The sequence below is a fragment of the Bos indicus genome, chromosome 13 (genome assembly GCF_029378745.1).
Source record: "Bos indicus isolate NIAB-ARS_2022 breed Sahiwal x Tharparkar chromosome 13, NIAB-ARS_B.indTharparkar_mat_pri_1.0, whole genome shotgun sequence".
Taxonomy (NCBI): Eukaryota; Metazoa; Chordata; class Mammalia; order Artiodactyla; family Bovidae; genus Bos; species Bos indicus.
The window spans coordinates 22,317,641-22,334,570 of record NC_091772.1 but is presented as its reverse complement, the minus strand read 5'-3'; the positions used below and the strand labels follow the sequence as shown (position 1 = coordinate 22,334,570).

Genomic DNA, 16,930 nt, shown 5'->3' with positions numbered 1-16,930 from the left:
CTCAAACTCCCTTCCTTCAGCAATAAAAATGAGCACTAAATTGTGTCCCTGCTAGGATTTATCTGAAGATGATATAGATAGATAAAGCATATTTTCATTTCTATTTATTTATTCACATTCTATTTTGATCTTCAAAAGACTGAAGCAGCCCTCAGGTACAGGTGACATGGTGCTGGGCCCGTGCAGTAGGAAGCGTTCTCTAGATACTCAGGTGCCGTGAGTTAACACGAACTTACGGGAATTGAGTGCTGCGCTCTCCTTACACATGGCCTGCCAGCCTTCCCACCCTGGCTTTGCTCATGTGATATATAAACACTTGGTGCGGTGCCTGGATGTAATAGAGAGTTAGTACATGGCAGGCATTATTATCATCATCTTAGCTAATTCTCACAAACGTGTTGTCAGTATTATACCACAATTATGCTTATTTTTGCACTTGGGGAAACTGAGGCTTACAGAGGTTAAGTAACCTGTTTAAGGTCACACAGCTATTAAGAAGTGGAGTTTGTAAAAATTCTAACCTGGGCTATTAACCTCTAAGCTACATGTTAATGTCTTAGGGGTGATTTTTAATTTTTTTAGCTTACTGATAAATTAATTAAGATGTGCTTTTTATTATGTATTCAGAGTATTTGTTTAGAATAAACTTTAGACTTTAGTGATTTTAAGGTAGAGGAACTACAAAACTGATGAAGTTGGGTTGTGAATATACTTAGAATACTGACAAATCTGTAATTATTTAGTAAGTACCTCTGCACATAGAGTGGAAAGCTAATTGAAGGCTTAGAGATCTATGAAAATTATTTTTAATGCCTTTTAATTATGTTTAAAAAGGTAATTAAAATTTTAATTCTATTTAATTAACCATAAATTTACAAATTATGAGATTAATTTATAAGAAAGCAAATTCACTTTTGAGCTTATTTGACTTAACATTTGTTAAAATTAACTTCACCATAAAAAAAAGGCCTTAATCAGATTTTCCTTTGTAGTTGTTTTATTCCCAACTAGCATTGCGAGATTAGCCAATTTTCTGCATTTTAGGCATTAAAAATACAAAACTGGATAGTAATCAATCATGAAATAGTTATTAAGCTTTTAATATATGCTTAGCACCAAGCAGAATGTGATGAGATAGAATGAAGCATATGGTACACATTCTCCAGTACTTTGAAATCTACTGAACTATACAAGATGGTACATAATTGAGTGAATTTTGCAGATCAAACTAAGAATTTTGCATGTAGTTGGAAAATGACATGACTCTCCCCAGTCTCACCTGGAAGAAAAGTAAAGTATCCATCGTGGCATGAAAGATCATAAAACTGGTCATTGATTTTATTGTATCAGATGGAGACTTTAAAATGTGTGAGATAAAGAGCAGAATAATATGAATCAGTCATAAATATGCCTGTAGATTTTAGTCTTCTGTTAAACCTTTTTGGACAAGTAAGCTGCTTTAATGCTAAATAATATTCTCCTTTTGCTTCCTCTTCTGCCCCTGGATTCTTAGCCCTCTGGTCTGTTGCGATTCAGCAAGAATCCTCTTGTACTGCTAACCATTGCTCATTAATCCACTTTTGGAAACCTTTTAATCCTCTCTCAAGTTCTCTTTTCCTGCCTTTTTGCTTCATTTCAGTATTTGCCAACATAGTAAAACAGCTTCATTAAGACAAAGAAACTTAGAAAGACTAACTTTCTGCCTACAGTGGCCACTGACTAGGTCACTGGCCACTTAATGGAAAACCCAAACCTTGTCTGTAAGCTAACTGAAAGTATCAGCTGATTCCTGGCTCTGAGATTCTTTTTCTGTTTTCTTGCTCATGACTTTTCTTTATCCTCTGGTAAATTCAGCTTCCCCTATTCATCCGAGGTTTTAAAACTCTGTCCCTGCGTTCTTTGAAAATACTTTTATTGTAAAATGTTTGATCAGTACAAAAGAATATATGGAGCATCCGTGTAAGTTTTACATCTTGATAATAAAAGGATTGCACATGGATCTACCTTCCAAATGAAGAACTTGAACGTCACGTGAACATTGAAGCTCCCAGGGCATCCTTCCATGATCATGTCTCCTCACAGCTCTTCTGGATGTTATGCTTTCTGAATCTCTTCCCCCATTTACTTACCACCATATGTGTGTATTCCTGGCTTGTTTTCTCCTTCACCAAAATGTTTCTGAGATTCAGCCATATGGATCCATGTATCTGTAGTTCATTTATTTTCACTCCTGGATAATATTATATTTTATGAATATACGATAATTTATTCATCTCCTGTGGATGGATATTTAGGTTGTTTGCATTTTTTTTGGATAATACAAATGTTATATTGAACATGTTGGTCTATATTCCTAGCTGCTCATGGGCAAGGGTTCCTTTAGAGAGAAACATACTTGTGGGTAGACCTGTTGAACTGTAGGACATGCCCACCTTAAGATCTCACTTAATCTCCTCTTGGTTCATCATTTAGCATTTTACCAGTCTCTGGTTCACTTGGCTTTTTTTCCATCAGAGATGACTTTCTGCCTCAGAATGACCTTTTTCATTAGTCATTTTCATTTTCTTCATTTATTTATGTTTATTATAAGATTAATAATTATGGCATTGGGGGAGAGAACTTATATCTCAGAATTAGCAAATAATTCAGTTGATAGCTCCGTTCACTGTTTTGATTTTTAAGTTTTCCTTTTCAGTCATTGTGAGCCTTTTTCTTAAGCTTTGCCAAACCGCCCTGGTTTCCAGGCTCTCCGTGTCTGAACTTGTGAGTGTTGCTTACTGATGACTCCAAACACAGAATATCACTGAGCACGCACATGTTGGCAGAAACAATCATACATAAGCAATAAAGGTCATTTTTAAAATTTATTAAGAAGGAGTAAACTAATATTTGCTAAGGACCTAGTAAGGGCATGTCCCTGCTTGATGTTTCCACGTTATTTATGTTAACCCTCCAAACACCATGTAGCACGTTACTTTTTTTTTCCCTTTCCTTTTTCCATTTTATAGCAGACGATGAAGAGTGTTAGAGAAACTGAACAAATTATAAAAGATCACAGGACAGAATTAGGGTTTAAATTTAGATCTTTTGGTTCTTGATTTAGGGTTCTGATCTGTAATACAGGAAGAGAAATGTGTGTGTGTTTATGTGTGTGTACATATTCATTTACATGTGTATGTAGCATGTCAATTGTAGTAGCATTCAGTATTTGAAATACATTTTAAAGATACTTCTGAAGAAAAATATGGCAATTTACATTGCCCATTGGGTATATTTCTTGAATTTGATTTTTAAAAATTTAATATAATTAGTTCATTAAAAAAATTGGAGGGTAGTTGCTTCACAATGTCGTGTTAGTTTCTGCCGCACAACAACATGGATCGTTTGAGTTTAAGAGTGCATTTTCAACATGTGTTTATTTAGTCTTGAAGGGATCAGCATACGGGAAACAAACCGCATTGCTTCCCAGGCACTGCGCGTCCTTTCGCTGAACTCAGCCGTGTCTGGACTCTGTACTCCCTCTTCCTGGGTCCTTCCTGCCATTTCTGACAAGAGATGCATTTCACCTGGCTAGGTCTCCCAAGGAGGCCAGCTTCTCAGGCTGGGCCCAGGAAGTCTCCCTGACTTCTCTGGTCCTGGAACATTTCTCTAACAGTGGACAACTGGGGAGGGAGGGGGGTTCCCAGGTGGCTCAGCGGTAAAGAATCTGCCTGCCAAGCAGGAGATGTGGGTTCAGCCCCTGGGTTGGGAGGATGCCCTGGAGGAGGAAATGACAACCCACTCCAGTATTCTTGCCTGGAAGATCCCATGGACAGAGGAGCCTGGTGGGCTACAATCCATGGGGTCACAAAGAGCAGGACATGAACGTGCATGTATGGGGAGAGAGGACCAAAATTTCCTACCTTCTTCCTGGTCTGCTGCCTCTGTTTTGCTCACTTCAGTGGGCTAAAGCATTGGCCAGAAAGAGCCTGAAGTCCAGCATGAAGCAGAAGCCCAGCATGTTGTTGCTCACATATAGCCTTCACCTCCTTCTGATCTTACTTCAGTGTCACCTTCTCACCGAGGCTGTCCCTGATTGCTCTCTTTAAAAGGGCAGCATTCCTGATCCTCCTCACCTCACTTCCTGCTTTATTTCTCTCTTAGCACTTACCGCTCATGCACCATTTATTCAAATTATATAAATCTCATGTCTTTTCTTTCTCTTCCACTGTAATGTAAGCTCCACAAGGCAGAGGTCAGTTACTGCTTTCTTTGCTGTGTTGTTCTCACCCCTGGAACTATGCTTGACTCATAGTAGCTGCTCAGTAAGTATTTGTTGAATGAACAAAGGATTAAATATGTAAATATTTGGGGAGGACATTCCAGAGAATGACATTCCTAGAATAATTCACCATTGTTACTTGTAGAATCGTTATAAAATACTTTTTAACAGGATAGAGGACAAGAGACCAGAGATGATAATTTTTAATCCAACACTGAAGGAAAGAAAAGGGACAGAGCAGGAGTTTGTAATAGCAACTGATATGAGGTTCAGTGAATACTTGTTGAGTTCATGTTGAGTGAGTTAATATATAGCAGTGCTGGGATGGACTGAATGTTTTTATTCTCCCAAAGTTCATTTTTAAACCTAATCTCCAATGTGATGATGTTAGGAAGTGGAGCCTTTGGGAGGTGATTAGGTCATGAATGTGAAGCCCTCATAAGTGAGTTTGGTGCCCTTATGGAAGAGACTCCAGAGAGCTCCTTCATCCCCCACTGCATGTGAGACTACAGTGGAAAGATGGCCATCTGTGAACAAAGACGCAGCCTTTCTTCAGACACTGAGTCTGTTCGTACCTTGATTTTGGATTTTTCAGCCTCCAGAACTATGAGAAATAAATTTTTGCTGTTTATAAGCAACCCAAGTCAATGGCATTTTTTTGTTATAACAGCCCAGATGGACTAAGATAAGCACTATGAATAGCAATTTCTTTCCAAATCAGATCTGGATCTGTGTTTCGTAGCTTGATTTCCCAGCTCTGCCTGTTTCTTCAGCCAGTTGGAACCAAGTTCAGTGCCCAAATAGGAGGTTCCTCTTCTGCATCTAGGCTTCCCAGGTGGCTCAGTGGGATGAATCTGCCTGCAATGCAGGAGATGCAAGTTCGATCCCTGCATCTGGAAGATCCCCTGGAGGAGGGAATGGCAACCCACTCCAGTATTCTGGCCTGAAAAACGCCATGGACAGAGAACCCTGGTGGGCTACAGTCCAAGGAGTTGCAAAGAGTTGGACATAGTGATGAACAGAGCACTTGGATTTCTAGATCTGGGCCACCTTCCCTTGTCTGTGCCTACTCCCTTTCTTTCTCCTCTGCTCCCTCCCTTCTTCCCTTTCTTTACTATTTATTAATCAACTTGCACAGGTCAGGTGCTATGCCACAATTTTGGATCACAAAGCTCAATAAAAGTTTGCCTTGTCCCTGAGTTCTACATGTTCTAGAGCAGGGACTGTGACTCCATTGTGATTGCAGTTCAGGGTGATAACTGCTCTAATAGGAGATGAAAAGCCATGACATTCAGGACTGGGGAAGACCTGTGCAGCACACAGAGCATCACCACTGGTGCTGAGCTTTAATGAATAAATTCATTATGCTTCCCAGGGGTTGAGGGTAAGAATCACTCTGTCAGTGACAAGGAATTCTGAGTGATCTTATGAGAGCCCTCTTCACATAGTTCTTACAGGTTTGCAGAGCCTGCGGCATTCCTCTTGGCAGAGACAGATTGTCACCCAGCACCTGCACAGATGGGGTTCAGGATTCATCTTCACCTGTGTGGTCACCAGATGACACATCCAAGGTGTTTTTTAGGAGTCTGATCATTCACACAAATCCAATAAAAAAATAAGTATCTATCCTAGAATAATAGTAAAATTTGCAAATGTAGACTAATAGCTGATTGTTTTTTTTTAATAATTTTATTTATTTTAATTGGAGGCTAATTGCTTTACAATATTGTGGTGGTTTTTGCCATACATTGACATGAATCATATGGCTTTATTAACCATGATCTATCTGATTGTTATAGAACTATGCTTTTTGATGTCTCATGACAGATATTAGGTAATCCTTTCAAGTCAGGTTAAACCAGTATTATGATGATAATACTGGACATTTGCACACACACAAAATGCCTCATACATTCTAAAATTCCTCCCTGTGATTTACCTCATTTAGTCCCTACAGCCTTATTAGTTAAGATATTACCAGACTCTCTAATTAAAAATGAGGAAATTTGGGCTTACAGAAGCTAGAAGACCTATGAGGTGGCTGGTAAGTGACAGGGATGGGATGTTAAGTCCAGGCTCTTTCTCTGATACGATCCCCTATTTTTATAAACTCCCAAGTCATGTGTCATAAATAGAACCAAAGCATAGAAGTAAACAAGGAGAAATTCACATGTCAGTATTTCTGGGAACCTTTTTGTTCATGTGTATACCTTGTAGGCATGGTGGTGGTGGCATATTAATCAGAATTCTTGTTTTTTTTTCTCTTTTATTTTTATTTATTTTAAATTTTATTTTATTTTTTAACTTTACAATATTGTATTGGTTTTGCCATATATCAAAATGAATCCGCCACAGGTATACATGTGTTCCCCATCCTGAACCCTCCTCCCTCCTCCCTCCCCCAGAATTCTTTTGGTTATTGAAGAGAGAGATATTAGCTCACTCATCTGGTAAGCCTGGTGGTTCTGGCTTTAGGAAGAGTTAGATTCAGGTGCTTGAATGATGTCGGGAATCACTCTTGGGGTTTTGCTCGCCTCTCTGTTGGCCTCATCATCATTGCATAGTGGCCAAATGAGGGCCAGCAACTTCAGTTTTACAGCCTACTAAACAGAGTACATCATGTGAAATGCTGGACTGGATGAAGCACAAGCTGGAATCAAGATTGCCGGGAGAAATATCAATAACCTCAGATATGCAGATGACACCACCCCTATGGCAGAAAGCAAAGAGGAACTAAAGAGCCTCTTGTTGAAAGTGGAAGAAGAGAGTGAAAAAGCTGGCTTAAAACTCAACATTCAAAAAGTGAATATCATGACATCCTGTCCCATCGCTTCATGGCAAATAGATGTGGCAACAATGGAAACAGTGACAGACTTTATTTTCTTGGGCTCCAAAATCACTGCAAATGGTGACTGAAGTCATGAAATTAAAAGATGCTTGCTTCTTGGAAGAAAAGCTATGACAAACCTAGACAGCACATTAAAAAGCAGAGACATTACTTTACCAACAAAAGTCTGTCTAGTCAAAGCTATGGTTTTTCCAGTAGTCATGTATGGATGTGAGAGTTAGACCATAAAGAAGGCTGAGCGCTGAAGAATTGATGCTTTTGAACTGTGGTGTTGGAGAAGACTCTTGAGAGTCCCTTGGACTGCAAGGAGATCAAACCAGTCCATCCTAGTTTTCAGGATCAATCCTGAATATTTATTGGAAGGACCAATGCTGAAGCTGAAGCTCCAATACTTTGTCCACCTGATGTAAAGAGCTTACTCATTAGAAAAGACCCTGATGCTGGGAAAGACTGAAGGAAGGAGGAGAAGGGAATGACAGAGGATGAGATGGTTGGATGGCATCATTGACTCAATGGACATGAGTTTGAGCAAGCTCCGGGAGATGGTGAAGGACAGAGAAACCTGGCATGCTGTAATCTGTGGGGTTGAACAATAATCCTGAACAACAATGAAATGAGCCAGACCATGGAGAAAGAGTAGCCCTTTCCCATGAGTTTCTACCACAGTCCCAGGTCTCAGATTCTTGGACACACACTGGATTTTGTGTATGAGTTGATTCCTGAGTGCAGAGTGCAGGTGCTCACTGGTTGGATGGGGTCATGTTGTGAGGGCAAAGGAGACATCTACAACCGAAAAGAGGCATCTTCTCCCTCTCTTTGTTCTCTGAGCTCTTTTTATTTTTTTTTAATTAAAAAAGCTTTTTACTGTGGTGAATGTTGCATAAAACATGCTATTTTCACCATATTTAACCGTACAGCTCAGTGGCACTAGGTACATTCACACTATTGTACAATTCTCGCCATCATCCATCTCCTGAACTCCTTCCTAAACTGAAAGTCTGTCCCCATTAAATACTAACTCCCCATTCCCCACTCTCTACCCTGCAACCCCTGCCCCCGGCCCCTGGCATCTACTATTTTTGTATCCAGTTGTCTCTCAGAATCAGACTATGCATACCTGGCAGATCATCAGATATAATATTTAAAATTAGACCTAAGTAGAGAGATAGGATATAAGTGGCTGGGAGTATGGAAAAGAGAGGGACTGATGAAGGGCTCAAAAGCTCCCTGTGAGCTGTCAAGATTTACTGCGTGGACTGGTGCTTGTGTTGGTGCTGAGTATGGTTGTGGGTCACTCCATTAAAAAAGGATTAAACATCTAAAAACTCTGCAAATCAATTATGGAGATAATTGTATATTCTTTAAAACTAATCACTTAACGAGGCAAGCCCTAATCAGATGACTCTTATGTGTCTTGTGAATGTGGAAAGGACTCTTAAATGGTAATTAACTTGAAAGCTATGATTCTGGAATTTAATGGTTTTTCTTTTCAGTTCTTCCTTTGGAAATTGCCATTAAAAAACATACAAAATTCCAAGCTCATCACAAAAAGAATATGTGATTGTGCCTTCTCTGAAATGGATGTTAAGGATGTTAAAACTTGGCTTCTAGATTTTTATTCTTACTTCTTCATTCCCCTTGCTCTTATTGTAACGTTGCCATCTTTCTTACTTTTATAACTGCTCTGCGCCCTAGCGTTTACTTCAAGCAAAGCTAAATGGCTTCCCTGCTTAGTTAGGCACAAAACCCTGAGAATGTGCCTGTGTGCATCTTCACACATGCTGGGAGGTTGAGGGTTAGAAGGCTAATCTCACTCAGTATTTTCTGTAGCAGAAAAATAATGCAGTTTATTTGACCTTTTACTTATGGAAATAAAGTAAGGATTTTAGTACTTTTAGACATTTAAATGAAAATGTGGAGGAAAAATTAGATATTCTTAGGCTAAAAGTGATGAGAGTATCTTTTTATTTATTGTCATCTGGGATTTTTTTTTTTTTTTTCTTTTAAGCTCTTCATATAAAGGAAAACTTCCAGTAGCCTCAAGGACAGTAATGCCTGGGAGCACTGAGTATTTAAAAACAAACATGACTCAACAAAAACAGTCATTCCATGCTCAGCTAAGGAGACTTTTCAAATTTATACAGAAAGTAACGATTGCAGAAACATTTTTTTGTTAGCTACCCTAAACATTAATTATTCAGTTCAGTTGAGTTCAGTCGCTCGGTCGTGTCTGAGTCTTTGCAACCCCGTGAACCGCAGCACGCCAGGCCTCCCTGTCCATCACCAACTCCCGGAGTACACTCAGACTCACATCCATCGAGTCAGTGATGCCATCCAACCATCTCATCCTCCGTCATCTCCTTCTCCTCCTGCCCTCAATCTTTCCCAGCATCAGGGTCTTTTCAAATGAGTCAGCTCTCCGTATCAGGTGGCCAAAGTATTGGAGTTTCAGCTTCAACATCAGTCCCTCTAATGAACACCCAGGACTGATCTCCTTCAGGATGGACTGGTTGGATTTCCTTGCAGTCCAAGGGATTCTCAAGAGTCTTCTCCAACACCACAGTTCAAAAGCATCAATTCTTCGGCGCTCAGCTTTCTTTATAGTCTAACTCTCACATCCATACATGACTACTGGAAAAACCATAGCCTTGACTGGACGGACCTTTGTTGGCAAAGTAATGTCTCTGCTTTTGAATATGCTGTCTAGGTTGGTATTTTAATTTCATGGCTGCAATTACCATCTGCAGTGATTTTTGGAGCCCCCCAAAATAAAGTCAGCCACTGTTTCCATTGTTTCCTCATCTATTTGCCATGAGGTGATGGGACCGGATGCCATGATCTTAGTTTTCTGAATGTTGAGCTTTAAGCCAACTTTTTCACTCTCCTCTTTCACTTACATCAAGAGGCTCTTTAGTTCTTCTTCACTTTCTGCCATAAGGGTGGTGTCATCTGCATATCTGAGGTTATTGATATTTCTCCCGGCAATCTTGATTCCAGTTGTGCTTCCTCCAGCCCAGTGTTTCTCATGATGTACTCTGCGTATAAGTTAAATAAGCAGGGTGACAATATACAGCCTTGACGTACTCCTTTTCCTATTTGGAACCAGTCTGTTGTTCCATGTTCAGTTCTGTTTCTTCCTGACCTGTATACAAGTTTCTCAAGAGGCAGGTCAGGTGGTCTGGTATTCCCATCTCTTTCAGAATTTTCCACAGTTTATTGTGATCCACACAGTCAAGGGCTTTGGTATAGTCAATACAGCAGAAATAGATGTTTTTCTGGAATTCTCTTGCTTTTTTGATGATCCAGCGGATGTTGGCAATTTGATCTCTGGTTCCTCTGCCTTTTCTAAAACCAGCTTGAACATCTGGAAGTTCACGGTTCATGTATTGCTGAAGCGTGGCTTGGAGAATTTTGAGCATTACTTTACTAGGGTGTGAGATGAGTGTAATTGTGCGGTAGTTTGAACATTGTTTGGCATAACCTCTCTTTGGGATTGGAATGAAAACTGACCTTTTCCAGTCCTGTGGCCACTGCTGAGTTATCCAAATTTGCTGACATATTGAGTGCAGCACTTTGACAGCATCATCTGTTAGGTGCTAAAATTAGGTGCATTGATTATTAATATGTTTTAATTTGAAGCTGGTGATTATGAAAGTGAAATGGGGATTATATGAATTATCAAAAATATGTTTCAATATTTCTTTATAGTTAGGCTTTTAAAGAAATAAGAACAGTTCAAGTGATGTAACCATCTCAGTTATTAAACAAGCAGAGCATTTAACTGGTGTCACAGTTATTGTCACTATGCTAATAACAGGATATGGGACCCTAGTAAGATTAAGCACTGGCTGTTCTAGTTCCCTGAGGAAACTGTAAAATTCAGCCTTACTGGGCTGTAATTAGAAAGAAATATATTTAAAGACTGAAAAAAACTTTGGTACCTCAGTACACAGTATGCCAAGGGCATGTGCTTGAAGCCTTTTAATCTCTGGGTGTGGCCTGTTTTATAAATATTTCCATAAGCATTTACATATTCAACATTTGGCAGTTAAACACTGTATAATCATACCCATATGCTTTGCCTTATGAAATAAAATGAAAACTTTGTTAGGACAGGGCTGCTGCTGATAATGTTGTATGTCTCCCTCATCCATAGTGCAGTCCAGGCTCAAAATGATACTTTGTCACTGACAAAACAAAACAAAAAAGAAAGATTTAGCTTTCTCTTTCCACATTTATTTTTCAGTTTTATTACAACTGTTAATGATGATAATAATAACTATTATGGAGCACTTGCTTGTTTCCTATGGGCTCAGTGTGTGAACTAAGACATTTGATATTATCTTTCAACCTATTAAAGAGCGTTATTTAAATACTAGGGCTTCCAGGCGGCTCAGAAGTAAACAATCATCCTGCCAAGCAGGAGACACAGGTTTGATCCCTGAATCAGGAAGATCCCCTGGAAAAGGAATTGGCAACACACTCCGTTATTCTTGCCTGGAGAATCCCATAGACAGAGGAATCTGGTGTGGGGTACAGTTTAAGGGGTCGCAAAAGAGTTGGACATGACTTAGCAACTAAACAACAACACATTTAAATACTGTTATTTTTGTCATTATCATCGTTTTATGAATTAGACCACCAAGGTGCAGAGTGGTTGAGTAACTTGCCTAAGGCCACAACGAGGTTGCTGGGACACCAACGAAGCAGTCTCGCTAGTCACTGTACCACCTGCTAACTGAGCTGTTCCTGGAGATGCTGCTTCCAATTTTAGCAGCTTATATGGCCTCTGAGGATCCTGAGCAGAATTTATGATTCTTTTGTTTACTTTTCTTTTTCTTTCTTTTTTTCTTTCACTCCTAATTTTGTTAGGTCAAGTACAAAAGAGATTTTGAAGAAAGCAAAGGGAGGGGCTTCAGCATCGTTACAGACACTCCTGAACTACAGAGGCTGAAGAGGACTCAGGAACAAATCAGTAACGTAGGTGACCATTTGTTCAGTGATGTTAATAACCCTGACTTGTATTTCCGGTGAGAAAGTGAAATTGGACAACTTGGAAGTGTTCTTGTTGCTGTAAGATGCCAGCAGTACTTGGTATCCTCAGAAAATATGCCAGGTTCATCTATGAATTGCTTCCCTGTGATTTCATCACAGTTATCAAGAGCCTAACATTAATAGCAGTGACTACAGGCATACCTATTTTTACTGTGCTTTACTTTTTTTACACTTCACAGATAATGTGTTTTTTTTTTTTTTTTTTTTTTTTACAAATAGAATATTTGTGATAACCCTGTATTGTCAGACAATGTTTAGCATTTTTAAGCAATATTTTAAAATTAAGGTAGATACACTTTGACCACCTGATGTGAAGAGCTGACTCACTGGAAAAGACCCTGATGCTGGGAAAGATTGAGGGCAGGAGGAGAAGGGGGCGGCAGAGAATGAGGTGGTTGGATGGCATCACCGACTCAATGGACATGAGTTTGAGCAAGCTCCGGGAGATAGTGAAGGACAGGGAAATCTGGCGTGCTGCAGTCCGTGGGGTCGCAAAGAGTCAAACATGACTTAGCGACTAAACAACAACAACAACAACATGTTTTTAGACGTGTTGCACTATTGCACACTTAGTAGGTGACAGTATAGTATACACATAACTTTTAGATGCACTACTGCTAAGTCGCTTCAGTCGTGTCCGACTCTGTGCGACCCCATAGACGGAAGCCCACCAGGCTCCCCCGTCCCTGGGATTCTCCAGGCAAGAACACTGGAGTGGGTTACCATTTCCTTCTCCAATGCATGAAAGTGAAAAGTGAAAGGGAAGTTGCTCAGTCGTGTCTGACTCTTAGCGACCCCATGGACTGCAGCCCACCAGGCTCCTCCATCCATGGGATTTTCCAGGCAAGAGTACTGGAGTGGGGAGCCATTGCCTTCTCCTTAGATGCACTGGGAAACCCCCAAATTTGACTCTTTTTGTTGTGATATTTGCCTTATTGAACTGGTCTGGAACCGAACATGCAATATTTCTGAGTTATGCCTGTGTATCTCTGAATACACTTTTAATTTATTTAATTGGTTTATCAAGTAAATTGACTTATCTAGCAAATCAATTTAATTAAATTAATTGTGTATTTAGAAATAATAGTCATTGCTATTAAGAGATGTTATTGTAACAGCGTCTTATTTCATTTTAAATGATTCTCAATTAAAAAATTTTTCCAGAATAGAACTTGTATAGGTAAATGTTAAAGCCTATCAGTTAATTTTTTGTGGTGAGTAAGCATACAGAATATACATACAAGGTTAGGTATCTGGAGAAATCTCATGTTTGCTCAATGTATGTATTCAAGATTTCATATTTTAAATTAGGTGTTTGTTGAAGTGGCATATTGCATCTAATTTCTGAAATAAACACTTACATATGAAGTTGCTTTGGATTTGAAAGCTGAGTTTTGTTCGCTAATAGCGTTTCCTTGGAAAAGAAAATTGAAACTAGCAGAAGTTCAAAACATATTAGGGACCAAAAAGTGTTGAGTACTTATTAAAGTGGTAATTATGTTTCTTTATTATATGAAGTGTGTCAAAATGCATTTTTTCTAGAAATAAGTTAATTCAATGTTAAGTACTCCAGAGGAAATATAAATGAAAATTTGTATTATATAAAAGTATGAACAAATATGCAAGACATACACTTTTTCACAAGAAGTCTACTTTGTGTGTTTCATGTACAGTCACCAAAATTTATGTGTCTAAATGTTTTAAGTTATGTAGCATTGATTTCTGGGAAATGTTTAGTTAGCAGGTTGTTTTAAACTCACTGGTATTTGGCTGTCTTTGTTATGTACCTACATATAGTCACAATTTGCAGATAAAATCATAGCATACAGTCTGAGAATGAATTTTGTCAAAAGTTCAAAAACAGAATTATATGATATTTAAAAAATTTGTTTAGGGAGTAAGAGACAGAGACACTTTTTTTTTTTTTGCCATATTCTCTAAGGTTTATCCATTGTTTGCTCTTTAAATGGGCGTTTTATTTCAGCAAGGACTTTTTCCTTTGAAGAGAAAGAGTTGAATTTTAAGGATTCAAGGCTTCTGTTCCTTAGTTTTTTCCACCCCATCCTTACAACCCACTGATCACGAATACTGAAGATTGCCTCCATCGTTTTTCTTCCCCTTCATTCTTTCCTTAAATCAAACTCTATTTTTGTTTTCTAAAATGCAAATTAGAGATATGTTTCACTGGCAGTTACATTCAGTAATGTTTCTGATTTTGGATTATTTTTGGAGAACCTTTTTTTAAAAAATAAAAAGTGTTGCATAAAACAAAGTTACATCATAAATCTTCAACTATCATAAATTTATTTCAAAAAGAACTAAACAGTTCTACTTAAGACATCCCTGTGACAACTCACATAAGGATTGCAGTTGATTCAAAGGTAAGCCTTTTAATTTATATTCAAATTAAGTCAGTATTCATATTTAATAAGAAAAGAACTGATCATTTCACCAACCTTTATCCTTAGCAGGAATATACATTTTATTCAATACCAGAGGCTGTTTGCAGATCCATTCTTAATTACGCAAAAACCCTTATAACACAGGTATGTATAAATTTATGTTTATTATATACATAGCAGTATATACAAAATACTGTTTAAAGTATCTTAATCTTAACCTATAAGGTAGACAGTGGTGATTTTAAAAAGTATGGAATTTAGATAACATCTTTTGAAACAAATTTATACAACAGTCTTGGAGAAGGAAAAGGCAGCCCACTCCAGTAATCTTGCCTGGAGAATCCCATGGACAGAGTAGTCTGGTGGGATACAATCTATGAGGTTGCAAAGAGTCGGACGTGACGGAGGAGCTAACACACACACATGCGACAGTCATGATGTTATCAACCATAGCAGTCTTATAAGTAGTTCTTTTAGCCATGATGAGGCATATTACTATTTAGATAGCAGGAAGAAAATATAAATTTCATAATATTACTGTTAGAGATTTATCATTTTTTCTTTAGTTTTATTGAGAAATAATTAACATACATCACTGTATAAGTTTAAGCTGTACAGCACGATGGTTTGACTTACCTGTACTGTAAGATGATTAACACAGTAGGTTTAGATAACATCATCATCTCAAACAGATACAATAAAAAGAAAAGAAAAAAAAGAGCTCTCCTTGGGATGAGAATCCTTAGGATCTACTCTCTTAACAGCTTTCTTGTATAATATACAGCTATGTCAACCACAATCATCATGTTGTACTTTACATATCTAATACTAATTTATCTTATAACTGGAGGATTGTACCTTTTGACCACATTCTTTCAGTTTGCCCTCTCTCCACCCATCTGGTAACCACAAAACTGACCTTTTTTCCTGTAAGTTTGGTGCAGGTTTTTTGTTTCTTCTTCTTTTTTTTTTTTTAGGTAACACATATAAGTGAGATCATATAGTATTTGTCAATAAGTCTATTTGCCTTATTTCACTGAGCATAATCCCTTCTAGGTCCATCAATATTGTTGAAAATGGTAGGATTTTCTCTTTTTTATGATTGAATAATATATTTCTTTGTGTGTGTGTGTGCATACATACTTACATACATCTTGAAATTTCTTTATCCATTTATCCATTGGTGGATACTTAGGTTGTTTCCATGTCTTGGCTATTGTGAATAATGCTGCAATGAATATGAGAATGCAGATATCTTTTTGAGTTAGTGTTTTTGTTTCCTTTGGATACATTCCCAGAAGTGGATTTGTTGAATAATATGGTAGTTCTATTTTTAATTTTTTGAGGAACTGCTATGCTGTTTTTCATAGTGGCTGCACCAATTTACAGTCCCACCAACAGTGCACAAGAAGTTAGGGATTTACTGTTGGAGAAAAAAAGCTGTTAAATATTCTGAGGTCTAGTGAGTTTATTATTCATTTATGAGGGTACAACTTCATGAACTTTTCCTATGACCTCCCAGGCTTTCCATATTACTCAAGGATCTTTTTTTCTGTAAGAAACATGGGCTAATCTGAAAGGTGGTATTTTGACTAGTCCAGTTTTCTGCATTACTTTCAGATAAACCCAAACCACTGAAATATATTGGCCAAATCCAGACAGATGTTTTTGAACGTGGCCTAGATTGTGTCTGTTTTGGGAGGAAGAAGGTCAGATAGAGACACCAGAGTCTTCTCCTGATGCTGGGATGGAGTGGATTTATCCTGAAAATCACAAGGGATATGAGATTTGAGCTCTGGGTTTAAAATAGGTTGATGTAGGTATGTTAACTAAGTCAGGGTATTTGTAATCTTTATTTTTCCATTTGCTTCATTTCCTTACTTGTATTTGGTTTATCTTAGAATATTGTCCAGATCTTTCTGAACTGCCTTTAATCCCTTTTGGACTAAGGAAAGTATAAAGACATAATACAGTGGATTTAATGACAACTCCTAGGTGTTTTGGATAATATGTTATGGATGAGTGGGCATTTTTGATTGCTTGTTACTGTGTTAGTGTTATGAAATTTTTTTTTCAGACATTCTCATATTCATTTGTCAAAGGCTTGAAATCATTTGGAAATGCCTACTTAGTCTGCGTGTGTTACCAAGGTGTGGGATGAAATACAACTGTAAATTTGAAATTGTGTGTAATGAAAAGGGTGAGAGCGGGTTTAACCTTAACTTCTTTCTTTTGGAGTCTATAATGCCAACATATTGAATCTGGGAGATTTATTAAATGCTGCAATTTAAAATTCTTCCACTATATTTCTCTCTTAGTATAGCTGCAGAAAGAATAAGAAGAGAGGCAAGATTTCACAATTTA

At 38.0% G+C, this 16,930-nt stretch overlaps 1 protein-coding gene across 2 annotated transcripts in view; it reads left to right on the top strand.

The window, feature by feature from the left end:
- NEBL (nebulette) overlaps positions 1 to 16,930 on the top strand; it is a 376,594-nt gene that overhangs the window by 191,928 nt on the left and 167,736 nt on the right. For both annotated transcript variants that reach the window (XM_070800806.1, XM_070800807.1), the window contains exon 4: positions 11,982 to 12,089. In XM_070800806.1, coding sequence (XP_070656907.1) covers positions 11,982 to 12,089 — 108 coding nt within the window. The remainder of the gene's footprint in view (positions 1 to 11,981; positions 12,090 to 16,930) is intronic.